The following is a 26,651-nucleotide window of genomic DNA, read 5'->3' on the forward strand; positions in this document are numbered from 1 at the left end:
CTTCTGCACTGTAAATTCTATGATAATCTATGATGAACTTGTAACACAGTGTTCTATTGGCACGTCTTGAGGATCTGAGAGAGTGTGGGAGGCAAAGCTTGAATGCATGTGTTGATCCAGGGGAAAGGGACACCAGAAGGAGAGATTGAAATCTTGGAGTTGGATCCTTGTTGAAGATGCCCAAATGAAAGCGTAGCTTGCGAGAAGATTCCAAGGTGTGTTCTTTGAGAGCGGTGATTAGAAATCCTCATGTAAAAGACAGAGGTCCAGAGAGATCAGTTGGCTCCTGGTGTGACAAGCATCTGGGGAGATTGATGAGAGATCCACAGATCTGTTTGGGGTGGCTTCTGTCACTTGAGGTGGAATTCTCCCAAGCCCCCACCGGTGAATTCAATGGTAGGGGTGGGAGGAGAACATGACAGGAAGCCCAGAAATCCATTTCACGCTGGTGTGAACTTATAAAGGGACCTTCTGCTGGTGCCTGCCATGGTGGATCGGGAAACCTGCTGGAGGCCAGCGTGAAACTCATTTGCCTTTGGTAATGGGACGCAGCTGAAGGTCCTACCACCCATACCCGAATCTCCTTGGCACCAGCGGGAAAACACACCGATGCAAAACACGTTGAGAACAATGTGACGTGCAGATGTCGGGACTCACCTGAACAACGCCTGGGGCTTCTTCCTGATGGTACCCCTGGAACCTGGAATTCTACAGCTCTGGGTGGGGGGAGCATTTACAGGTAGATCGTACAGATTTGATGTCCTGCAGGTGCTCATCTTCCAGCCTCAATGTTCCTTGCGATCCATCTTTTTTCTCAGGAGGTCCACCTTGTTTCTTCAACTGTAGATCAGTGATATTGAGCACCTTTTCAGTATGGTGCCTGGATAGCATGACAGACTACTCACCATAGGCCTGTCCCACCACAGAATATGGCATAAAAAACCTGGTTGCATAATTAAGGAGGTCAGGCCTGAACGATTTGGCGTGTTTGCCCACTGGCCTCTGCAACAGGAAGCACTCCGGGCGGGACTCTCCCAACGGGGGTCTAAGTGCCGACGCCGGAGTAAAAAAACGGAGTGTTTTACTCCGGTGTCAGCGACCGTTCCCAGACCCCTATTCTCCCCCCTCCGTGGGGCTAGCAGGGGCGTCGCGCGATTTCCAGGGGTGGGGCCTCAGCGCGGCGTCAGAGACCCGGCGCCGCGTGAAAGATGTGGCTCCTTGGGGCCCGAGCATCCGCAGTTGGGCCAGCGCCAACTAGCGCATGCGCGGTGGCCGTCCTCCCCCAGGCCATCCCGCACAAACATGGCGGATGGATCCAGGCTCGCCGGCGGAAGGAAGGAGGCCACCCAACAGAGAGGCTGGCCCGCCGATCGGTTGGTCCCGATCGTGTACCAGGCCACTCCGGAGGTCCCCACGGAAATGAAGCCCCCCCCCCCCCCCCCCCCCCCCCCCCCCCCCGCCACAGGCCGCCCACCAAGCCTTCGCGACAAGTACCCGCCGGCAGCGACCAGGTGTGGACGGCGCCGGCGGGACTGAGCTGTTTACGCGCGGCCGCTCGGCACATCCAGGCCGGAGAATCGCCGCTTGCCGTTTGCGGCGATTCTCCGAGTGGCCCGGCGCAATTCACGCGCCGCTGGTTTCGGGTGGGTGAGAGAATCGCGTGCGGGGGTCAGGGCGGCGTGGCGCGATTCGCGCGGCGCCCCGGCAATTCTCCCACCCGGCTGGGGGGGGGGGGGGTGAATACTGCCCTCCATGTTTTATTCACGCCATGGGACGTAGTCCCCAGATGGGAGAATTCTGCCCTTGGTCTGAGAGTGTGGTGTGACTACCCATAGGTTACCTATTGGTTTACATGGACTTTATACTTGTTGTGAACATTAGTGAGTAAGATAGATTTTGGAACTGTATATATTTGTAAAGGTATAAGTATTGGTGAAGCAGTACTGCAATATAGTTGATCTTTTGTGTTGATCCAACAGGCCCAGTTCCACCCTATGATCAGACATGTCCAGCAGTAATAGCTGCTGGAATCGTAACAATATATTTTTTGAAAATCTGAGATTTATGTCTCTGTCTGGGCCAGCATTTAAGCTTGAATGGCTGAATAGTCAAGCTTCCCTAATTCTTGGTTAGGTCACCAGATGAAGCAACCACAGATTAATATTAATAGCGGCTATGCCACTGTGGGGTAAATTAAATAAGCTATTTATAGCAAGTTTTACATATATTTGTGATAGATTTTTTTAAATAAGCATGATCTTCAGTAAATCAAGCAATGAAATCATTTCTTTTCAGCCGATTAAAATATTATCCAGATGAAGTTTTCAATTACACAAACGTGGGATAGTTCACCAGTGACTCACAGAGGGATATCACTGTCACTTAAACCAGATGATGAAGGTTTGCTGCTGGAGGTAGAGGGGCCTTTCTTCAATGATCCTTCAGCTCCAGCTGGTAAAAGAGGAAAATCGTACAACCAGTTGTGGGATTTTGAAGGTACAGTAAGTGCCAATTTTATGAAAATATTACATTCAAAAACTTAAGTACAAGCCTTGCTAACAGAGTAAATGTTAATTCACTTCTTTTGTGTCCAGATTTTAGTTTTAAAGTTAAATATTTCCTTTTTGATGTCCTCACATGCGAACTACCAGAGAACACTTCCCACTCCCCCACCCCTTTCCTTCCCCTGTTCTGTCACTCTCAGCAGTGGCACAGCTGGGACAGACACTGAACATTGATGTAGGACAGGAAGGTATACCAGAACAGTGTTGTTAGATTCCTCTTTGATCGCTATCTGTATGGCCACTACCACTCAGAAGCTCTCCAGATGTGCCAGTTGAGATGTGGAATTCAGTGTATACTGGGAACATACGGAAACATCTGTCAGGTGCCATTTCAGCATAACGATATACATACTCATATCATTTGGTACTGCATTTTTAGCTATGTTTAGTTTCTCCCATCATCCCCCGTCATCCAGCTTGCTAGTAGGAATTAGGAGCAGGAGTGGATAATTCAGCTCCTCGGGCCTGCTCCGTCATTCAATCACATCATGGCTCATCTCTTCCCGGTCTCAAATCCATCTTCCTACCTGCTCCCCACATCCCTTTAACCCGTTTAAAAAATGTTTTTAAAATCAGAAATACATCTATCTCGGGACTTCCGGTTGCGGCTATGTGAAGCTATGTGGAACGGACTTTTGGGCTCTTTTCAGCGCCCCCAACGGCATTTTTTCGACATTTCCCGGTGTGGGAAGAAGACTGCAACATTCCCACGACAATGAATGGCTTGGACCAGGAGCGGGGCGACTAAAAATGGTGGTGAAGCCAAAGAAAGTGCGAGGGAAGAAGAGCAAGATGACGGCGGGCGGGGACCAGGCAGCGTGGATGCAGTGAGCGCAGGAGCAGCAGGAGGTTATCCAGCGCTGCTTCAGGGAGCTCAAAGCGGACCTGCTGGAGCCGATGAAGGCTTCTATTGATAAGCTGCTGGAGACCCAGACGGCCCAGGGGGTGGCGATTCGCGAGGTCCGACAAAAGATGTCAGATAACGAGGACGAGATCTTGGGCCTAGCGGTAAAGGTGGAGGCGCACGAGGCGCTCCACAAGAAATGGCAGGAACGGTTCGAGGAGATGGAGAATCGGTCGAGGTGGAAGAATCTGCGGATCCTGGGCCTCCCGGAGGGACTGGAGGGGCCGGACGTGGGGCCCCTGGAGCTGGAAGGGGCCCATAGAGTGCTGGCGAGGAGGCCCAAGGGTAACGAGCCGCCGCGGGCGGTGCTGGTGCGGTTTCATCGTTTCGCTGATCGTGAGTGCGTACTCAGGTGGGCCAAGAAAGAGAGGAGCAGCAGGTGGGATAAGGCAGAGGTTCGAATATATCAGGACTGGAGCGCGGAGGTGGCGAAGAAGAGGGCCGGGTACAACCGGGCGAAGGCGGTGCTGCACAGGAAGGGGGTGAAGTTTGGCATGCTGCAGCCGGTGCGTCCGTGGGTCACCTACAAGGACCGGCACCATTATTTTGAGTCCCCAGAGGAGGCGTGGGCCTTTGTTCAGGCCGAGATACTGGACACAAACTGAGGGTCGGGATGGGGGGTCGGGCGTGGGGATGGTCGGGGATTATTGTTGTTGTGTTGCATTTTGAGGGGGGGTTCTTTGTTCTTGTTTCTTTTTGATTTGGTGTGGGTGGTTAGGGTGGGTTGGGCACTGTTTTGGTTGGGTCTGTCAGGTGGGCTCTTGGAGGGGGGCAAGTAAACGGAGTAGGGGGTGTATGGCCGGTAGGGGGGATGGGGCCCCGTGGGGGAGGTCCGAGTTGGGGGTGAGGGGACTGGGCCTGTAAAAGGAGCTGCGACAGAGGAGGTGGGGCCGGGCAGGTGGAAACCGCGGGCTTTTTCCCACGCTGAAGGCTGGAGGAGGCGGAGCCGGGGCGGGGAATCGCGGGTATTTTCCCGCACTTGGGATGGAAGGGGGAGGCGGAGAGCCTGCTGGTGGGTAATGGAAGGTGAGGAAGGAGGGACGGGAGCAACCGGGGTCAGCAGGAGTCAGCTGACTTGCGGGAGTGCACTGGGGGAGCAATGCAGCTAGGAGGGGTCCTAGCTGGGGGGGGCGGGTGGGGTGTGTGTGTGGGAACCAGGTTGCTGCTGGTATGTTCAAGGGGGAGCGGGAGCGAGTAGAGGGGGTTGGGATTGGGGCCTGCCGCCGTGGGGAACGGGCCGGGCGTGGGGCGCGGGCGCGTTGCTGGCCAAGGAGGGGTTATGGCTAGTCGGCGGGGGAGGGGGCCGGGTAGCCCCCTGATCCGGTTGATAACCTGGAACGTAAGGGGATTGAACGTGCCGGTTAAGCGGGCCCGGGTGTTTGTGCACCTGAAGGGGCTGAAGGCGGATGTGGTCATGCTCCAGGAGACACACCTGAAAGTGGCAGACCAGGTAAGATTGAGGAAGAGGTGGGTTGGCCAGGTGTTTCATTCGGGGCTGGATGCCAAAAATTGGGGGGTGGCGATTTTGGTGGGAAAGAGGGTGTCGTTCCAGGCGCCGAGCATTGTGACAGACAATGGCGGCAGGTACGTACTGGTAAGTGGTAAGCTGCAAGGGGAGAGGGTGGTACTGGTCAACGTGTACGCCCCGAACTGGGACGATGCGGGTTTTATGCGGCGCATGTTGGGTCGGATCCCGGACTTGGAAGTGGGGGGGCCTGATATTGGGGGAGACTTTAACACTGTGTTGGATCTGGCACTGGATCGCTCCAGGTCCAGGACGGGTAGGAGGCAGGTGGCGGCTGAAGTGCTGAGGGGGTTTATGGACCTGATGGGACGAGTGGACCCTTGGAGATTTGCAAGGCCGGGGGGCTAGGGAATTTTCATTCTTCTCGCACGTTCATAAGGCCTATTTCCGGATCGACTTTTTTGTTATGAGCAGGGCGCTGATTGCGAGAGTAGAGGATACCGAGTTCTCGGCGATAGCCATTTCGGATCACGCCCCACATTGGGTAGACCTAGAGCTGGGGGAGGACAGGGACCAGCGCCCGTTGTGACGATTGGAGGTGGGGATGTTGGCGGACGAGGAGGTGAGTGAGCGGGTCCGAGGAAGCATAGACAGATACCTGGAGGCCAACGATAACGGGGAGGACTGAGTGGGGATGGTCTGGGAGGCGCTGAAGGCTTTGGTTAGGGGAGAGCTGATCCCCATTAGGGCCCACAAGGAGAGGAGAGAGCAGAGGGAGAGGGAGAGGCTGGTGAGGGAGATGCTGAGGGTAGACAGGAAGTATGTGGAGGTGCCGGAGGAGGGACTGTTGCGGGAGAGGCGTAGCCTCCAGGCCGAATTCGACCTGTTGACCACCAGGAAGGCGGAGGCGCAGAGGAGGAAGGCCCAGGGGGGGATTTATCAATATGGGGAAATGGCAAGTCTGATGCTGGCGCATCAGCTTCGGAAGCGGGACGCAGCTAGGGAGATCGGGGGAATTAAGGATAGGGGAGGGAGTGTGGTGCGGAGTGGGGTTGGCATCAATGGGGTCTTCAGGGACTTTTATGAGGAACTGTATCGGTCTGAGCCCCCACTGGAGGAGGGAGGGATGGGCCGCTTTCTGGACCAACTGAGGTTCCCGAAGGTGGAGGAGGAACTGGTGGTGGGCTTAGGGGCCCCGATTGGGCTGGAGGAGCTGGCCAAAAGAATAGGGAGCATGCAGTCGGGGAAGGCACCGGGGCCGGATGGTTTCCTGGTTGAATTTTACAAGAGATATGTAGACCTGTTGGGCCCGTTGCTGGTTAGGACCTTCAATGAGGCAAGGGAGGGGGGGGCCTTTGCCCCCGATGATGTCCCGGGCACTGATCTCCTTGATCCTGAAGCGGGACAAGGATCCCCTGCAGTGTGGGTCTTCCAGGCCGATTTCGTTGTTAAATGTAGATGCTAAGGTGCGGGTGAAGGGGAGGCTTTTGAACAAGAATTGAGGATTGGGTGCCGCAGGTCATCCACGATGACCTGACGGGGTTCGTGAAGGGGAGGAAGTTGAACGCGAATGTGCGGAGGCTCCTGAACGTTATTATGATGCCAGCGAGGCAGGGGGAGGCGGAGATAGTGGTGGCGATGGACGCTGAGGAGGCCTTCGATAGGGTAGAGTGGGGGTACTTGTGGGAGGTGCTGAAGAGGTTCGGGTTTGGGGAGGGGTTCGTCAGGCTGTTGTACGAGGTCCCGATGGCGAGTGTGGCCACGAACAAGCGGTGGTCTGAGTACTTTTGGTTGCATCGAGGGACGAGGCAGGGGTGTCCCCGTCCCCCTGCTCTTCGCACTGGCGATTGAACCCCTGGCTATGGCACTGAGGGAGTCGAGGAACTGGAGGGGGCTGGTGTGGGGTGGGGAGGAGCATAGGGTGTCGCTCTATGCAGACGACTTGCTGCTATATGTGGCAGACTCGGTGGGGGGAATGCCGGAGGTAATGAGGATCCTCAGGGAGTTCGGGGATTTCTCAGGGTACAAGCTCAACATGGGGAAGAGCGAGTTGTTCGTGGTTCACCCAGGGGACCAGGACCAGGAGAGGGAGATTGGCGAGCTCCCACTAAAAAGGGCGGAGAGGCGCTTCAGGTATTTGGGGGTCCAGGTGGCCAGGAGCTGGGGGGCCCTGCATAGACTTAATTTCACGAGGCTGGTGGAGTAAATGGAGGAGAAGTTTAAGAGGTGGGACGCGTTGCAATTGTCCCTGGCGGGTAAGGTGCAGTCAGTCAAGATGATAGTGCTCCCAAGGTTTTTGTTCCTGTTCCAGCACAAGGGACTCCGAGTGTGAGACGCGTGTTCCTAGAGCGGAGTAGTGATTGGGGGGTAGGGGGGGGTGTGGGGAGCTGGCGCTGCCCAACCTCTGTGGTTACTACTGGGCTGCCAATGCGGTGATGGTGCGCAAGTGGGTGTGGAGGGGGAGGGGGCGGCATGGATGAGGCTGGAGACGGTGTCTTGTGAGGGTACGAGTCTGGAGGTGCTGGCAATGGCGCCGCTGCCTCTCCCTCCAATGAGGTATACCACAAGCCCGGTGGTGGCGGCTACCCTCAAAATTTGGGGTCAATGGAGGCGGCACTGGGGGGGAAGTGGGGGCCACTTCCACGGTGTGGACCCCGATACGGGGGAACCATCGGTTTGTCCTTGGGAGAATAGATGGAGAGTTTTCGGGGTGGCACAGGGCAGCGATAAGAAGGTTGGGGGACCTGTTTGTGGATGGGAAGTTCGCGAGCCTGGGTGAGCTGGAGGAGAAGTACTGGCTCCGCCCAGGAAACACCTTTAGGTATCTACAGGTAAGGGCGTTTGCCAGGCGGTAAGTGGTGGAATTCCCGCTGCTGCCGCCATGCACGGTACAGGACAGGGTGCTCTCGGGGGGGTGGGTTGGAGAGGGGAAGATCTCGGCAACATACCAGGTGATGCAGGAGGAGGAGGAGGCCTCGGTGGAGGAGCTGAAAGGTAAGTGGGAGGAGGAATTGGGAGAGGAAATTGAGGAAGGAACGTGGGCAGATGCCCTGGGGAGGGTGAACTCTTCCTCTTCATGCGCGAGGCTCAGCCTCGTACAGTTTAAGGTGCTGCACAGGGCACACATGACCGGGACAAGGATGTGTTTCGGCGGGTGTTAATTTATTATGTATGTATAGGGGGGAGGGGGGCACTGGGTTGTTTTGTTTTGTATTTAATTCTATTGGGTTCCTTTTACATTTTGCTGTTGATATTTTGTGAAAACTTTAAGAAAAATTATTTTGAAAAAAAAAGAAATTCATCTATCTCAAAGTCTGGGATTCGCTGCCAGAGTTGGTGGTGGAGGCAGAAACCCTAAACTCTTTTTAAAAGTACCTGGACCTGCAAAATGCTGTAAGCTAAGGGCTATGGGCCTGGTGCAGGAAGGTGGGATTAGAAAGGGCACCTGGATGTCCTCGGGTTGGCATGAACAAGATGGGCTGAATGGCCTCATTCTGTGTTGGAACTTTTCTACGGTTCTGATGCTGGCCACCTGGCCCCTTAGCTGTCTCACCTGGCTGGGCATTATTCGAATGTGAACATAGGAGCAAATCAACCCTAAGAGGAATCACAACCAAATCAATCCAGTACTCTCCCCACTTCCATGAATCATGGGCCGAGCAGTTGCCATACCAAACTGTGATGCAGCTGGATAGGATGCTCTCTATGGCACATCTGTAGAAGTTTGTGAGAGTCGATGCAGACATGCCGAATTTCTTTAGATTCCGTAGCAGATAGAGACGTTGTTGGGCTTTCTTGACTGTTGCATCAGCGTGAGTGGACCAGGGCAGTCTGTTGGTGATGGTGACCCCCAGGAACTTAAAGCTATCTATGCTCAGGCTCACTGTATAACAGGAACCCTGGTCTGTTCTCCCTTTAGTAACAAATTGAAGTATTTGTGACAGCCTCTCTGTTGGTTCACTTGCAATTGTTAACACATACTCTTACTTTCCTGTTCATTGCCTGATTCAGTACTTGAAAAGTAAATAAGTAAAAACAGAAAATGCTGGATACGCTCAGCAAGTCAGGCAGCATTTATCAAAAGATGAAATTCCGACATCCGTGATATTGACCTAGATGAGCGAACGAAATAGGAATTCTAATCTTACATTTGGATATTTTAATCCTAGGGTTTGTTTTTAAACTGTGTTTCAGTAGCCTGACTTGTGAAAATGTAATCTTGCATTAAATTTCCTCCGTGAGTTTCATGAAGTTGCTGCGTTTGCACATAACAACTTGATAATTGTTCAGGATGGCCAATCAACTCTGGTTCAGAAAGTGGAAAAATTAAAAGTCTGGAGTCTCACTCCCCCATGTAATGAAGTTTTGGAGATTATAAAAATACAAAATATGAAATTTCAAGTTTATTTCTCTTCCTTTTCCTCATTGTCTTGTTTTTTCTCTCTTAATCCAATTCTTCTTTCCCCATCTTTATTTCTCTTCCTAAACCCCATTTATCTTGTCATTAACTAAGGTCCCTGATATCCAATTATTAGATTGCACTTTCAGGGCATAAACACTTTGAGCTGAAGAGTACAGTAAAAGATTAACTTAATCATGATGAAAAATCATGCCCTGCTTCAGAAACATTTTGAACTTTTTTATAAATGGATGACTGGAGACTCGGGACACTGAATAAAACTCCTGCATCTCAAGCTGACCTAATGCCAAAAACAGACTTGGTAGATTATAAAAGTAGCATGATAATTTGAAAATTGTTTCCTGTAACCTTAAGCTTTTCATATTTCATGTTTAACAGTTGTAGAAGCGTTTTTCTTGAATAGCAGCAAAGAACTGTACCTTGAAGTGGAACTTTGTCCGTAAGTATTGGAATTTTTCCTCGTCACTCTATGATGCTGTAGGTTGCTTAAAATCTCAGTGTTATAAAACATGTATACTTTCTCATAATATTTGTTCGATCCCTAATATTCCATCAAAATCCTTTTGGTATGAACCTAAACTAGTTTATTTTTCTTTAATAAATTTAGAGTACCCAATTCATTTTTCCAATTCAGGGGCAATTTAGCGAGGCCAATCCACCTTGCCTGCACATCTTTGGGTTGTGGGGGTGAATCCAATGCAAACACGGAGAGAATGTGCAAACTCTACACGGACAGTGACCCAGAGCCGGGATCGAACTTGGGACCTCGGCGCCGTGAGGCAGCAGTGCTAACCACTGAGCCATCGTGCTGCCCAACTGTAATTTATTTGATTAAAATATATACATGTACCAGAAGTCAAAGTTATTTTGCTACCTGGACTTACTTATTCCTGCCCCTCCATTGGAAAATAATTATTTTTCTCTTTACTTTAAAGTTCTTCATATTCTTCACTGGTCTTTGTTGCTGTTGGTGTAGCTGCTGCTGATAATTTGTGAAAAAGTAATCTTGCACTGTCCTTCCTTCCCCTACCAGTGCCTTCTCTTGACAAAATAGTTGATTGAGAACTCTAACCCTATTAATTTTCCATTTTAACCATGCTTTCTTGTGTGCAATTTCTTCTTGTGTTGTAGTTTGTTTTCAATATTAACAACATCCTTTCTGTTTTACTGTTGTTAGACATGGACAACACTTAGTACTATTACTTTCTGGTAAAGGAAAAGCATGGGAGGTAAGTTATTACAGAAAATAGTGTAATGGTTAGTATTATCGTCTGGTTTATTTACAAAGCTCGTATGACATCCTCCTCCACAGGGATTTTCCTGATATTCCATGGTAACTTTCGTATGAGCTCAGAGGAACTCGTGAAGAAATAGAACAAATGGTTGTTGCAGTTTTTCTGAGTGTTCGGCTAATCATTTGCTGTAGTTGTCGTGGTGGATTTGAAGACCACGAATGTATGGAATTTCGGAACCTAGATTTTTAATGGGTAACTTTTGTGGTCATCTTAATTAGCTTCTTTGGTGCTGCAAACCGTGTACATTTTCATTTCTGTGGCAGATTCCCAATGTGCAGTAATTGTACGAAGATGTAAATCCATTCATTATAAAGTATGTTTAGGATTTTGCTGTCCCGAACCACTATTTTCTGCAATTCTGTTATTCTTTTAGAAGTTAAGACAAAATCTTCTAGCCTATGTAAAGATGTGCAGACATTCCTGGCAATGTGTCACTGTTTGCAGGGCAACCCCATAAACATATCTATGTTGTTATTGTGTTGCTAGAGGTCCAGACGGAGCAATTGGAGAGAGGGATAATCCCTCTCTCCAGTTGCTTCATCTGGACCTGGAAGACTCAATTACTTGTAAAGACTCGCATTCAAAGTATCATCTTGTATCATTGACTTTGTCAATATATATGTTTCTGGAACCCACCTCTTCATTCAGCTGATGAAGGAGCTGTGCTTCGAAAGTTAGTGATTTGAAATAAACCTGTTGGACTTTAACATGGTGTTGTAAGACTTCTTACTGTGCTCACCCCAGTCCAATGGCTGCATCATAACCCCAGAAGAGTGCACTCTCCTGTACTAGTGTGACATTTTACACACCGACTAATCTTTGGACTCTCGGAGTTACACTGTCGCAGTGCCAAGGTGCCCGGGTGCCGGGGGAGTGCCAGAGTACTATCCTACCCCTTATCACCCAGGGGTCTCCAATGGCCTGCAAGACCTCGTCGTTACGCCTGGTCCACGTTTGTGGAAACCAGTGCTAAATGGCGTCCTGGCAAGTTTGCAGGCACGGCCATTGACTCCCGGACGCTGGGTGAATCCTGTGTCTGGGTATTTAAATGAGCCTAATGAATGTGACTCACGATCAGCCCAGCATGAAGCCCGATTTGGGGTGTTCGCACGATTCGCCCATTGTGCCCTATATTCTAATTTCTAATCTATTTCCCAGCTACAGTTTCTAATGTATCTTCAGTTGCATTTATAGCAGTGTTTACAACCTGTTGGGCTGCTATCCACTGCTGACCTTCAGTTGTCAATTGTTTTTCATTTTGCACATTTCCCTACATTTTAATTTTTACTTTCACTTTATTTGCCGATAAGAGTTTTTAAGATTCCGTTCTTAAGAATACATTTGTGACTGCATTCCTAGATTAAACTAAAACTCGAAAACGTGAAGCTACTAACTGTTTTTCCTTCACATTAGAAAGAACTTGATTTAAAATATGACTGTGCAATTCGTGAACAAAACTGGGAAGGCAAAGCACTTCTCCCTTGGAGCTATTTCCCCCCTGGTGTTAACAAATTTAATGCCTATGCAATTCATGGCTCTGGTGATAAAAGAGTTTATGAGGCTCTCTACCCCATACCTAAAGAACACTTAAAGAAGGGGCAACAGCCTGACTTGTAAGTACAAAGATTTATTGCTCATTGGTCTTTCTGTTGGTCTTTCTGTCTGCAGTGTCTAAATATTTGATTAAACTGCAAATCTTTATGCTTTGAGCACACATTGAATTACGAGATGCCACAGACCAACTGTTTGACCTTTACATTGATCAAATCCAATCGACGAAAATGCAATGAAATGTTTCCCTCTGTTATGGTCAGGTGCGTTCCTGCTACACAATAAATTATATATGACCCAAAGCAATGGATAATTGGTGTAGCAGTTCCTCCTGCTTATAAATTGATGCATAGGGTTTTATTAGCTCTGGTTAAAGCCCCATGGTTTCATTCTTCACAATCAGTGGTACTTTTCAGTTATATTTCCTTATTCAACTTATCCAATTGCCACTTGGAAAATAGAATTTCATTTTTACATTTGGATCGTCTAAGTATTGTGGTAAACCACTGTGTTCCTACATTAAGGGTTGTACGGTAGAACCTGCACTACAGGTTCACCTGGGCCCCTGCATGCTAGCTCCACCCAGGAGCAAGGTTATAAATATGCGTGGCCTTCATCTCGCAGCCATTTCGTTAGCTGCTGTAGGAGGCCACGTTTCATAGACTAATAAAGCCTCAGTTTGAATTCAACTTCGTCTCCAGCCAAATTGATCGTGCCTCAAGTGTATACTTTTAACTTACCTTTTATTCTATGATATTTTCAGTGCAAAGCATCTTGAGGCAAGGTCGTTTAAACTCCATCTGTGAATTGCATCTAATCAAACATTGGTGGTGATGATCCCCAACTGCTGTGTTGCCCCAGAGTGCTAGGATGTTTGCACGTAGGATTTACCCCACAGTAAGATTTCTGATCGTATGTCATTTGTGGACATTGGATGCTAATCCATGGGACATTAGGAACTAGAGGCTGAGATTTTCCAGTGCTGCCAGCGCTAGGTATCATCACCAGCGGGGTGGGAAATTTGAAGAGAGGCCAAAAATCAATTGAACTGGAAAATCCTGCCGACAGAAATCCTGTGATGCTTTCACACATGCACAAAACATGATGGGCCAAAGGATCTCCTTTTGTGCAGTAAAACTCTTAAGACTCTAATAAGCTGTTAGTAGATGTGTGATACTTTCATAGGCAGCACGGTAGCATAGTGGATAGCACAATTGCTTCACAGCTCCAGGGTCCCAAGTTCGATTCCAGCTTGGGTCACTGTCTGTGCGGAGTCTGCACATCCTTCCTGTGTCTGTGTGGGTTTCCTCCGGGTGCTCCGGTTTCCTCCCACAGTCCAAAGATGTGCAGGTTAGGTGGATTGGCCATGCTAAATTGCCCTTAGTGTCCAAAATTGCCCTTAGTGTTGGGTGGGGTTACTGGGTTATGGGGATAGGGTGGAGGTGTTGACCTTGGGTCGGGTGCTCTTTCCAAGAGCTGGTGCAGTCTCGATGGGCCGAATGGCCTCTTTCTGCACTAAATTCTATGTTATCTACTAACAGCTTATTAGAGTCTTAGAGTTTTACAGCACAAAAGGAGATCCTTTGGCCCATCATGTTTGCGCCAGCCATCATGCACCTATCCTAATACCATTTTCCAGCACTTTGCCCATAGCCTTGTCTGCTATGGCATTTCAAGTGCTCATCTGAATGATTTTTAAATGTTGTGAGGGTTCCTGCCTCTACCATCCTTACAGACTGAGAGTTCCAGATCCCACTACCTTCTGGGTGAAAATGCTTTTCCTAGAGTTCCCTCTAGATCGCCTGCCCTTTATGTTAAATCTATGCCCCCTGGTTATTGACCCCCCTCTATTAAGAGAAAAGGTTCCTCCTACCTATCCTACCTATGTCCTTCATAATTTTGCATACCTCAATCTGGTCCCCACTCCTCTCGGCTTTCTCTGCTCAAAGGAAAACTATTACGGATGGCGGACCAGATCCCAACAGTCGCTAAGATACTGGACTAGAAACACAACATTTTTTATATTTAAAAGTGTGCGAAGCGACTGATCTGGAGTGAATGATCAATTCACTCCAGGAATGACTGCATTAAAAATAGGGCTTGGTTATTTTTACAAACAAAACTTTATTATTACAAAATAATATTTAACTTTTAAACTTCAAACGTAACAAGAATAGCTTACGTGTATCTCTTAACCCTAACGCACAATTTCCCATTAAACAGCACGTAAAATGAACATACAACTCTCAACTCCATTTACACAGGCAGGCAAAAATGATACTTGCATTTACAGAACATATTCCTGCTGTTAGCCGATCTCCTTCAGACCCTTTCCAACTGTGGCAGTTTCTTCATGGCCTCTCTGGAACGCTCTCCAAATCCTTTCGAACAGTTGTGAGTTGCGGGAAACACCCAGCCCCTCAAAAATGTTTCTGTCCATACGTGTCCAGACTTGAACATCATAGCTATCTGGACTTTTGATTATCTACTCCCTTTCACACAAAATAACACAGCCATGCTATGAATGTGCAACTAACCTCCAATTTATGGACTGAAGAGGCCATCAGACTCTGTAATCGCCTAATGGCTGGTCAGACCAGAATGTCCCAGAGGACAATGGATTTTGAGTGAATCACACCACCCCGGCTGCACAGTGGTATCCTTTTTATTCTCATTAGCGAATTTAATTCTCAGTGGGACAATGTATCTCAGGCCAGGTGTGTGCATATAACTCTGACTCGATGATAGCAATTTTATGCTCAGGCTGTTACCCACTAAATTGCCCACTATATCTTCGATCCAATTTCAACATCTCCCTGTCGTCACAAAAAACAACCCCAGCCTAACCAATGCCTCTTCATAGCTGAAAGGCTCCAGCCCAGGCAATATCCTGGTGAATCTCCTCTGCACCCGCATTAGTGCAATCACACTTATTATAAAGTATTGCTTAAATGAGTGATGTGGGGCAATTTTCAGAAGTGGATGGGAGATATTAATTGGCTGATAATAATTGAGGAAAAACACAAGTTAGGTAAAGATATGAAATTAAATTCATTGTTGCTGCCTCACAAACATTTGCTTATTAGAGCAATTAGGAAAAGGCTCAAGTTAAAATGTTGAAGACCAAAGAAATTGTACGTCACTTGTCGAATATAGTACTTGTTAAAACATCTTGCTGAATTCCAGAATTCTCTCTGCATTTTGTTGGATTAAAATTACATAATACCATTTATATTTTATTCATTACTATTGAAATAATAGAGCCTGCAAATGTTTACAAGTATTTATTCGGAGTAGATGGGAGCTGGTTGCAGCTTGCAGAGATCCAACTTTGCTCTTGAAAAAAATCCAAAGTTGACCTTGCTCATTCTGATTGTGTGCAAAAACAACTGTAAATTAAAGGCTAAGTAGGTTTTTAAATGCTGTACCAGACTTTTTTTTTGAAATATTTTTTATTCTCCTTTTTCACATTTTCTCCCAAATTTACACCCACCAACAACAAACAATAATCAGCAACAAATATGTCAATCCCCATATCTATAACAACGATCCCATCCTCCCACCAAACCCCAAACATTAGCCCGCATATTCACATAAACAAATGACAAAAAGGAATCAGGAATCACCCATAGTCACTATCAACACACACAGCCCCCCTCCCCCCAACCCTCCCACCCACCACCCCCAACTAATGTTCGATGTTATTCAGTTCTTGAAAGTGCATAATGAATAATGCTCATGAATTGTAAAACCCCTCCATCCTTCCCCTCAGTTCAAACTTAACCTTCTCAAGAGTCAAGAATTCCAACAAGTCCCCCCCGCCACGCCAGGACACAGGGTGGAGAGGCTGCTCTCCATCCCATCAGGATCCGCCTTCGGGCGATCAACGAGGCGAAGGCTACAACATCTGCCTCTGCACCCATTTCCAACCCTGGCTGGTCCGACACCCCGAATATGGCCACCCGGGGGCCCCGGGTCCAGTTTCATGTGCACCACTTTAGAAATGACCCTAAAGACTTCCTTCCAGTAATCCTCTCGCTTTGGACAGGACCAAAACATATGAACGTGATTAACCCCCCCACCCCGGGCAACGTTCACACACATCTTCTACTCCTTCAAAGAATCGGCTCATCCTCGCCTTTGTGAGGTGTGCTCTGGATACCATCTTCAGCTGTATCAGCCCCAACCTCGCGCACGAGGTGGAGGCATTCACTCTCCGGAGCACCTCACACCAGAACCCCTCCTCCATATCCTCTCCCAACTCTTCCTCCCACTTTGCTTTGATCCCTTCCAGTGGTGCCTTCTCCTTTTCCAAAATAGCTCCGTAAACTGCTGACACTACCCACTTCTCCAGTCCCCCTGTCGTCAGCACCTCCTCCAGCAATGTGGAGGCCGGCTCCACCGGGAAGCTCTGTATCTCCTTTCTGGCAAAATCTCGAACCTGCATGTATTTAAACATTTCCCCCTGCTCCAGCCCACACTTCGCTTCCAGTTCCTTTAGCCCTGCAAACGACCCCTAAGAAACAAATCTTTTAGTGTCTTAATCCCCTTCTCCTCCCATTTCTGAAAATTTCCATCCCACCTCCCTGGCTCAAATCTGGTTCCCCCGAATCTGCATTTCCCTTGACCCTGCCCCCAACCCAAAGTGTTGGCGAAATTGCCTCCAAATTCTCAATGAAGCTATTATTACCGGACTCCCTGAGTACTTCCCCGGGACTATCGGGAGCGGCACTGTTGCTAGTGCTTTCAATCCCGACCCCCTGCACAAACTCTCCTCCATTTTGACCCACTGGGAATCAACCCCTCTGACCCAGCTCCGCACCTTCGCCACACTCGCCGCCCAGTAGTAATACATCAGGTGTCTGCCTTCCTCTCTGTAGCAGCACCTTTTCTAACTCTGGCCACCTTCCCTCCCCATATGAACGAAGTAATCCTTCCCTCAATCTCTGTGAAAAAAGCTTTTGGCAGGAAAATCGGCAGGCATTGAAAAAGAAACCGAAATCACGGCAACACATTCATTTTAACCGCCTGCACCCGACCCGCCAATGACAGAGGGAGACCATCCCACCTTGCCAGATCAGCTTTCACTCTCCCCACCAAACTAGAAATGTTGTACCTGCGGAGCCCACCCCCCCCCCCCCCCACACACTCCCTGCCTGCAACCTGCACCCCCAGATACCTAAAGTGAGTCCCTGCCCTATGGAATGGCAACCCCCCCCCATTCCTGCCCCCACCTCCATCCGAGGCACCACAAAATACTCACTCTTGTCTAGATTTAGTTTGTACCCCGAGAAAGACAAAACACTCGAAGCAGCTCCAATATTCCCCCTATCGACACTCTGTTCCGACACGTATAACAGCAAATCATCGGCATCTAAGGACATCCTATGCTCTTATCTCCTTCTGCAATATTCCTTTCCATACCCCCGAATCGCGAGTGCAAACAGCAGGGGGGACATAGGACATCCCTGCCTAGACCCACGGTGGAGAGAAAAGTATCTTGAGCTGATGTTGTTTGTGCGGACACTCGCCCTCGGATCCTTGTATAGTAGCTTCGCAAATCTTGGTCCAATCCCAAACCGCTCCAGAACTGCCATAAAGTATCCCCATTCTACCCGGTTGAACGCTACATCTGCGTCCAGTGCCACAACCACCTCTGTTTCCTTCCCCTCTGCCGGTGCCATAACGCCATTCAATACCCTGCTAACGTTTGAAAAGAGCTGCCTCCCTCTCACGAACCCCATCTGATCTTCACCTATCACCTTCTGTAGGCAATCCTCCAGCCTAACAGCCAGTACCTTCGCCAATACTTTTGCGTCCACATTCAGAAGCGAATGATGTACCAGACTTACACAATCTTCACCTTTTTGACTTGGGAATGATTAAATGATTATATTGTAATGACAAATTTATTCAATTAAATTCTTGAAACAAGCAACTGTTTACTAAGTCTAAAATTGCTCCTCAGTTCTCACTGATATGATCATTTTTCTCTTAGATAAGCTGATTTGTTTTTGTTTTGTCAATCCCAATTTCTTCATGCAAAAATCTGTGGTCCTAAAATGCATTAAACTATGCTCCAGTGCCAAACATGCCAGTGCTAGGGATGGGGTCAATTGTATAAAAGGAACAGAATATTTATTCTTGTGGGGAAGGGAATAACTAGAGGCAGATACGATTGTCACCAAGAAAAATCCAAGAGAAATGCAGAAGAAACATCTTTACCAAAAGAGTGGTGAGAACGTGGAAATCATTGCCCCTGGGAACGGCCAAAATGACTAGCCCGACAAGGACGCACGGTGGCACAGTGGTTAGCACTGCCACCTCACAGCACTAATGACCCCAGTTCAATTCCAGCCGTGGGTCACTGTCTGTGTGGAGTTTGTATGATCTCCCCATGTTTGCATTGGTTTCCTCTGGGTGCTCCGGTTTCCTCCCGCAGTCCAACAATGTGCAGGTTAGATGGATTGGCCATGGTAAATTGGCCCTTAGTGTCTAAAAGTTTAGGTGGGTTACTGGCTTGTGGGGATGGGATGGTGGAGTGGGCCTGGGTTAGGGTGCTCTTTCAGAGGGTCAGTGCAGCCTCGATGGGCCGTATTGCCTCCTCGGCGCTGTAGGGATTCTATTATTTAAGGATAAGGCATGCGGTTTATGATGATAGGCTTAGAGGATGAAAGATGGGAAGGGGCTCGAGTGAGACATAAACCTGAACTGGTTGGGCCAAGTGGCCTGTTTCTGTGCTGTTTATCCCATGTGATCCTATGTAAGCAGTATAAAGACGGTTATAACCTCTTGAGCCGCAAAACATTGGTTGACTTCTGAAAATACAAAGTGACCACCTCTACATTCAACAAATTATTTCTCATTAATAAACCCACAAAAATATATAACCAATTTATTTTTAGTTTTCTTTCCATGTACAGTGTTACTTTTGTAACATGTTATATTACTTGGCATTTTCTTTTACCCTGTCTATAATATTATTGATGTGTTTTTCTGTCTTAGTCATCGCTTGGAATATTTCAAGGATTTCAGCTTGAGTTCAGTTATGGGAATGCAATGGAAACAGCCCCAGTCTGAACTATGGAAGTCCGCCCCTGGGACCAAGAAGTGGTTAGCTTGTCTTCATTGCTGTTCTTGTCTCTCAAATCTTGGTATACGTATTTGAGGCTCCTATTTTTCTCGTTCAGCAGACTCTTCATTGATCATTTTCAAATTAGCTATTTTCAAATTAGGAGATTTTGGAAGGACTATGTAATATAACCTTTGACATTATATATAAACTTATTACCCATCAAACATCTGGACTGAAACGTGATTTAATGCTAATTTGTATCAGATAGAAACAAATCATACATCCTGTACAAGAAAGTATGGGAATCTGACGGGTACATTAGGTTAGTCTTTTGTTCTTGCCTGTCATTTTTATAATCTTGAAGACTCCCAAGTCTTTATGCAACAATGAACCAAACACTAGTATTTCAACTGAATTAATTACATTAGAGTGTCTATATCAATACCATTAGTTCTGGGAATTATTTTAGGTTCATTACTTACCACTCAAGGCCTGGTACTGTATGGCTCATCACTCTGTATTTTGGCAGAATTTTCCAATTCCCCCACATCCAGGGTGATTATGAAAAACATTGGAATAGAAAAGAGAGAATTAATCGTGCCAAAGAAAACAATTTCTGACTTCTTTCCATTGTCATGTGTGATTATTGCCCCACGAATCAGGAAAATTCTAGCATCAGACCCCGGCTCACAACCTCCTGTTGAGAAGAGAAGTTTGTTCCTTCAGAAATTATCTAACATTCACATTTGCTGGGAGATTACTTAGAACTGGGACTGCTGTACCTTTGCTGCATAAAAGGCACGGTATTTAATGGAATTCATTGGAGCAAGCATAATGGGGGGAGGGGATGGAGAGGGGAGGCGTGGAAACGGCCCCAGTCTGAACTGTGGAAGTCTGCCCCTGGGACCAAGACGTGGTTAGCTTGGTGTGGCCCCGAAAACTGTGCAGGATAAGCCACATCAGGCCCCCAGTGAAGAATTGTTGCCAATTAAGTTGAGGATACGAAGGGCCTGACATGGGAATCCTGCCCATGGTGGTGGGATGTCAATGGGTTACCATTGACCAGAAATTCAACTGGACTACCCATATAAATACTGGGGTTACAAGACTCGGTCAGAGGCTAGGAAGCCTGCAGTGAGTAACTCACCTCCTCGCCAGCCAAAGTCTGTCCACCATCTACAAGGCACAAGTCTAGCTTGTGATGGAATACTCTCCTTTTGTGTGGATGAGTGCAGCTCCAACAATACTCAAGCTTGAAAGTGTCGAGGAGAAAGAAGCATGCTCGATTACACCCCATTCATAAACATTCACTCCCTCCACCACTGTGGGTGTACCTACACTGTATGGACTGCAGTGGTTAAAGAAAACTACTCGCCCCACCGTCTCGAGGGCAATTGGGGATAGGTAGTAAATGCTGGCCTAGCTAATGATGTCCACATCACTTGAACGAATCAAAAAAAGAATAAGCCACTTGTGAGTAGTTATCCCTGAGCCCACCAGAACGTAATGGTTACTCAGGGATTTAATGGGATACGGACAGTTCTCCCATGCCTCTTGAAGCCTATCAGGTTTACCGGTGGGTACTTAATTCACATCATCCCTCCCCCATGGGAGCGAAGCAGGGCTCCACAGGTTCTCAAACTGTTAAGGGGTGGGTGGGGTTGTGTATGGGGAGGGAACATCCATCACTTACACTAAATCTAGGCCAATGTTTCCAGTTATCAGAAATAAAAACAGAAAATGCTGGAAAAGCCCAGCAGCTCAGGGTCAGCATCTGGGGAGAGAGAAAACAGTACATCATTCTAATAATACCGACTTGAAACATATGGGGCGGGATTCTCCGCTTCGCCGGCAGCGCACACAGGCCTGCGGATTTCCCGATGGCGTGGGGGTGGCCACAATGGGAAACCCCATTGGCCGGCTGCCGGGACGGAGGATCCCGCTGCCTGCGGGGGCGTGCCGCGCCAGAAAACGGGTCTGGCAGGACGGAGAATCCCGTCCCAACTCTGCTTCTCTCTGTGTGCTTTCCGTATTTTCTGATCTTATTTCAGATTTGCAACATCCACGGTATTTTACAGCTGTGTCAGTAAATGATTCCAACTGTGTCGAAATTCTCAAGTATTTATCCAAGTTCTGCAATACCAGTGCATTCAACATTCAGGATTAATTTTATTCACTTCTATTTGTGTACCGTTAACCATTTTATGAAATGATTTTGTAGCTGAAAACTTTGCTTGGGCAAAGGACAAAATCCTGTGCCTAATGAGAATGTGGTATGGTGGAGAGACAGAGAGGGTGGTAAACTAGCCATAATTTTTACTCCTGCCTTTCGAGAAGCATGTAATACCCTCATTGTAGGTTGAAAAGAGCCTTTAAGTTGGAATGCGATAATGTCACTTGCACCTCTGCCAACCTAACTTTGAGTCATAATTGGAATGAAAATTGGGAGAAATGTATTACAGGCTCTAATCCCATATTGCCCATTTTACGCTAATGTCCAAAGTGAAATATGCCCCCTCCCCGCTTCAATCTCAGTACTGGTAAATACTTGAGCTAAAAAGCCTAAGGTAGCCTGGGGCTCTATTTATGATTGACCAGTCTGCCTGGCTCAATGGTAAAACAACTGTCATTGGATATTGGGACTCTTTCCAGTCAACTCGACAACCTTGTAAATTAATGCTGGAATGATTAGAGAGATTTTAGCTGATTTTTTTCAATATTGCTGCTCAGTCCAATAAATGTAACATAGCTATGGGTGATCATTCTGCTGAACACCTCCACTGAGTCTGCTTGCCACATTTATTCTTTGTCCCACGCCCTGTCCCACCTCAGCTTTCTTCCAATGAAGCTCAATATGTGACCGAGGAACTGCCTCGCATCTTTTATACTAGGCAGATTACAGCCTTGCCTTCTGACCTAAATTAACAGCTTTGGATCTTAATTGCCACTTCTGTTACCATTTGGATGTTCTGGAACCATTTGCAACTCTTCTAGACTGACCTGTGTTTGCTCTATTATCAACTTTTTGCTTTACTATCTCACCCCTTCTGTTATTTAATCAATCCTCCTTTTTGTCCTAGTCACAGGGTCTGCTGCCCTCTTTTCCCTGGCTCTATTTGCTTAAATTTGTTCATTGCAAGCATCTTCCAGTTCTTCTGAGAAAGGTCATCAACCTGAAATCCTAACTCTGTTTCTCTCTTCACAGATGCTGCCTGAGGTGCTGAATGTTCCCACATTTTCTGTTTACAGTTCAGATTTCCAACATCCGCAGTATTTTCCCATTGTTTTAATGTGATATCGTGTTTGTCGTACAATCTGCAGAATAGAAATTTGGGGAACAATGTCACTGGAAACATTTTTGTACAGAAAATGTTTTTTTCAGTTGACACAACTTACATGAACATATTTACATGAATACATTCATAAAAGCAAGACCTGCAACATAAAAGACTGTCAAGTATGATGGAGCGTTCCAGAAATGCGATATATTATGACAAGGAGGGTGAACAATGAACATCTGAAAGACTAATTAATGCTAAACAAAGCAGTGATTACAGATAGGCTATTTAATTCAATAACGTAGTATTGCACAATATGTAACAGACTATGCTGTAGTTCAAAATACATGCATGTTACTTTACTGTGTTGTAAGTTTCTCTGTGGCGGTGTGTTACAGATCACTCAAGGAGCCTGAGTTGCTGTGGCAACACATATTTTAGATATATATTGAGTTTGGAGCTATGGATAGTAATGGTAGAGGCTCCGACTTTCATTCCATCACATGACTGACCAGAAATCTCTTACTACCTGCCATTGTCCTGAAGGATTTGCAGGTTGACAATCAACCTGTTTGGTGGTGTTAAAAATGCACCTTCCTGGACATCAAGTATTGGTGTAGGACTCAAACCCAGAGTTTTCTGCTTCAGAGACAGTGACACTACCCACTGCAGAATTTCTCTGTACCATATAATAAAACAGAAACTTTAAACATGAAAAATTAACAGTTTAGAACGATTTTCCCTGCATACTTTAGATACAAAAGGGATGGCAAAAATGGGGTCTAAAGCTGAACCCGGCACGTTTGGGGCATGCCCAGAACATGTGGGTGTGGTTGGCTGGGCCCCTCTGGCACCGTTTACATTTATCCTCCACCTCCGGGAAGAACCTGCTCATTCGAGTTCTGGTCAGGTGTGCTCTGTGCACCATTTTGAACTGCATAAGGCTGAGCCTTGCGCAGGGGGAGATGGAGTTGTCCCTGCTCAGTGCTTCGCTCCAGAGTCCCCACCCCACCTCTGTCCCCAGTTCATCCTCCCATTTCCATCTGGCCTCGTCCAGTGGTCTTCAAGGCACCATCTTATTAAAGGAAATGCAGCCAACGGTGAGAATTGCTGTCTGGAGACCTGTTAAACAGTTGGTTGATACTTAAATTGCCTGCCAGTGCTGATTAAAGAGACTGCATGGCATTTTGGTAGTTATTGTCTGTCCTAATAGTGACCATTTAAACATTCATTCCCTCCAGTAGACCATTTGCAAGATGCACTGCAGCAACACGCCAAGCCTTCAACAGCACCTTCCAAGCCTGTGACCTCTACCAGCTTGAAGGAGAAGGATGGCAGATGCATGGGAACATCGGCACCCGCAAGTTCTCTTCCAAGCCACTCACTGTCCTGAGTTGGAAATATATTGCCGATGCTTCACTGTCGCGGTCAAAATCCTGGACACGACATGGACTGCAGGGGTTCATTAAAGCAGCTCACCGTTGTCTTTTTGAAGACATTTAGGGATGGGCAATAAATTCTAGCTTAGCCAGTGATGCCCACATTTTTTTAAAAGGCGTTGATGTTAATTTCAAGTGCTAATTAAAGGGATTCTTGGCATTTCATGATCACACCTGCTGCTGGAGATGTGAAGAGGAACACTTTGAAGAATTCACCAGCTTGAGAATACAGAAATTCCCTGAGGGCTGTCCCCTGAAAAGAATAAATGGTGTCCTACTCCAACTTACAGGAGCCACCTAGAGAGAGGGAGTGATTGGTAAAGGCACCTTGCTCGGGTGCGCCGCCTCACCTGAATGAAGAATGAGAAGGACAGGCATAACATCGTGTACAGCCATAAGAGAGTGGGACAGGAGGGCAAGATTACATCTTTTTCCCCCCCCAGATTGTTGCTAACTTTGCCTTAGTTCAATTGCTCTGTTTTATTACCTTTGCTCTTGAGTCGCCAGGTATCTTTATGATACCGCCACGAGGTTCAAGTCCGAGTAATGATCAATAATCCAATATACCGATTAGTAAGGTTTAAATCAAAGCACATTTATTATACGCAGTAATTGCTACTCATGCACAAATTCTACGTCTAAGCTACTTCTACAACTAACAGGCCTATACTTAACTTGGAACTGGCCCACCAGGTCAGGGAAACAAATGGCCTTTCATTCGGGTTCTGAGCCTGCGGGATTCGAAGTTGGTACAGATTGGTAGCTAGGAGCGCTTATCTTGTAGCGAGCGTTGAATTAAGACTTACAAGTTTGATGATCACTGGAGTCGCTGCACTGGTCACGGTCAATGTTGGTTCGTTGTTGCTGGGTGACCCGGGCAGGACGAAGAGGTGGAGAAGAAGAGAGCGATTTGAACTTGGGGCTCAATTCTTATAGTCCCCAGGGGCTTCCCGCCTTTCGGGGCGGACCCTGTACCTGGTCCCAAGTGATTGGACTTTGTCCCAATCGCTTGGTTCGATTTTCTCCAATGCTGGAGCGGTTCCCTGATCGATGGGCGGTCTTGAGGTGCTCGTTCACTTCCTTTTGTGTAGGCTCCTGCTGGCGCCAAAGAGTTGGGTTTTGCTATGTGTGTCTAAATGTTGCTTATTGTTTCCGGGGATTGCTCATTAGTATGCAGATGGCTGTTTTGTTATGCTGATGGTTGCTGGTATCGATATTGTCTGGCCTTTCCAGAGGTAAATACACAGCCAACCTGCAGCTGCTGGTTTTTGTCTTGTTGGCTGACTTTCCCATCAGCCTTTGCCGTTCGCCATTTTGAATCGGGAGTTGGCCATTTTAAGTGGCTACAAGATGCAGGACATTTTCCCAGGAGGATCTCCAGTGTCACATCTGGAAAGCGGTGCACCCTCTCATTCAGTAACAGAGCCAACCTGCTGCTGTGTGCCAGCCTGAGCATGCCACACATTGTGTATTTGTGTGTGAAAAGCCACATATACGTCACAAAAATGTGATCAGCATTTTTAAAAAGGTGCTCCTATTTTTTTTTTAAATAGACAGACCCCCCTCCCCCAGAACCCCTCCCTCCACAGAACAACCCCCCCTCACAGAATCCCTTCCCACACGGAACACCCCCAGGGCACTGCCTCCCTGGGGTCAGTGCCAAGGGGCAGTATCAGAGTACTGCCCAGCATAATCCACTCCCTCTGGGGGACGTACTCACCTGTGTACCTCCGACAGGTTCTGCTCACCAGGTGCACGTTGTGAAGGACCTGTCATAATTCATATCGGCGTACCCTCAGGCCAATGTGAATGGACATTCTAAGTAATGACCTGATTATGATATTTAAATTAATTCAAATGAAGATCCCGATGTTCAACGTCGAGATTCTCATTAAATCATTGGCGGGAGGCAAGGACAATCGGAACACCAGCGTAAAAGGTTTTGGGACTGCCATGGGATTTCACGTTCTTGCCGCTGATCCCACCCCACGAAAACAGGAGCAGAAAATCCCCTCCCTTCTGTATCATCACAAAGTTTGAAGTTGCAGAATTACCTAAAATGTTAAGTAACATATTGCATCACCATCAGTATGGTGTGTGGTGTTGAATATGCATGACTCTGCTTCCAACCTCCTCATCTCATGGAGCTCCATGTGAGGCGTAGATATTTACCAAGTTACCCCTTATAGGCATCTGCTTTACTGTACATTCTACATTAGCTGTAAACCATTGACAGGAACCATCATTTGAAGAACCCAATTTTAGTCCCATGTTTATGCGGATTAGCAATGTCTCTGAGCTGTGAAGAAATGGATGACTTGTTTCTTACTAATATGTCGAACATTTACTTTTCACACTAACTACACAGTAAAACAATATGAAATTGCACAGAATTGCCAGGTTTGAGAAATTAGGGAAAGATATAGAATAATATCAACTACACCCAAATAAACTGGCAAGAAGCAGTATCATAGAATCATAGAAGTTTACAGCATGGAAACAGGCCCTTCGGCCCAACCAGTCCATGCCGCCCAGTTTTTACCATTAAGCTAGTCCCAGTTGCCCGCACTTGGCTCATAACCCTCTATACCCATCTTACCCATGTAACTATCTAAATGTTTTTTAAAAGACACAATTGTACCCGCCTCTACTACTACCTC

At 47.3% G+C, this 26,651-nt stretch overlaps 1 protein-coding gene across 3 annotated transcripts in view; it reads left to right on the top strand.

Annotated features, from left to right (window-relative positions):
- c3h4orf33 (chromosome 3 C4orf33 homolog) overlaps nt 1-22,914 on the top strand; it is a 32,350-nt gene extending 9,436 nt beyond the window's left edge. Inside the window, exons 2-7 of one of the 3 annotated variants that reach the window (XM_072495568.1) lie at nt 2,296-2,496; nt 9,732-9,792; nt 10,531-10,582; nt 12,062-12,261; nt 19,205-19,312; nt 22,480-22,914. In XM_072495568.1, the coding sequence (XP_072351669.1) occupies nt 2,316-2,496; nt 9,732-9,792; nt 10,531-10,582; nt 12,062-12,261; nt 19,205-19,312; nt 22,480 (603 nt within the window). In that variant the 5' untranslated portion in view covers nt 2,296-2,315 and the 3' untranslated portion in view covers nt 22,481-22,914. Of the gene's footprint in view, nt 1-2,295; nt 2,497-9,731; nt 9,793-10,530; nt 10,583-12,061; nt 12,262-19,204; nt 19,505-22,479 lie in introns of those variants that run through there. The other 2 variants (XM_072495566.1, XM_072495567.1) reach the window with 2 other exon arrangements.
- The last annotated feature ends 3,737 nt before the right edge of the window (nt 22,915-26,651 follow it).

This window comes from Scyliorhinus torazame, chromosome 3, assembly GCF_047496885.1.
Source record: "Scyliorhinus torazame isolate Kashiwa2021f chromosome 3, sScyTor2.1, whole genome shotgun sequence".
Classification (NCBI taxonomy): domain Eukaryota; kingdom Metazoa; phylum Chordata; class Chondrichthyes; order Carcharhiniformes; family Scyliorhinidae; genus Scyliorhinus; species Scyliorhinus torazame.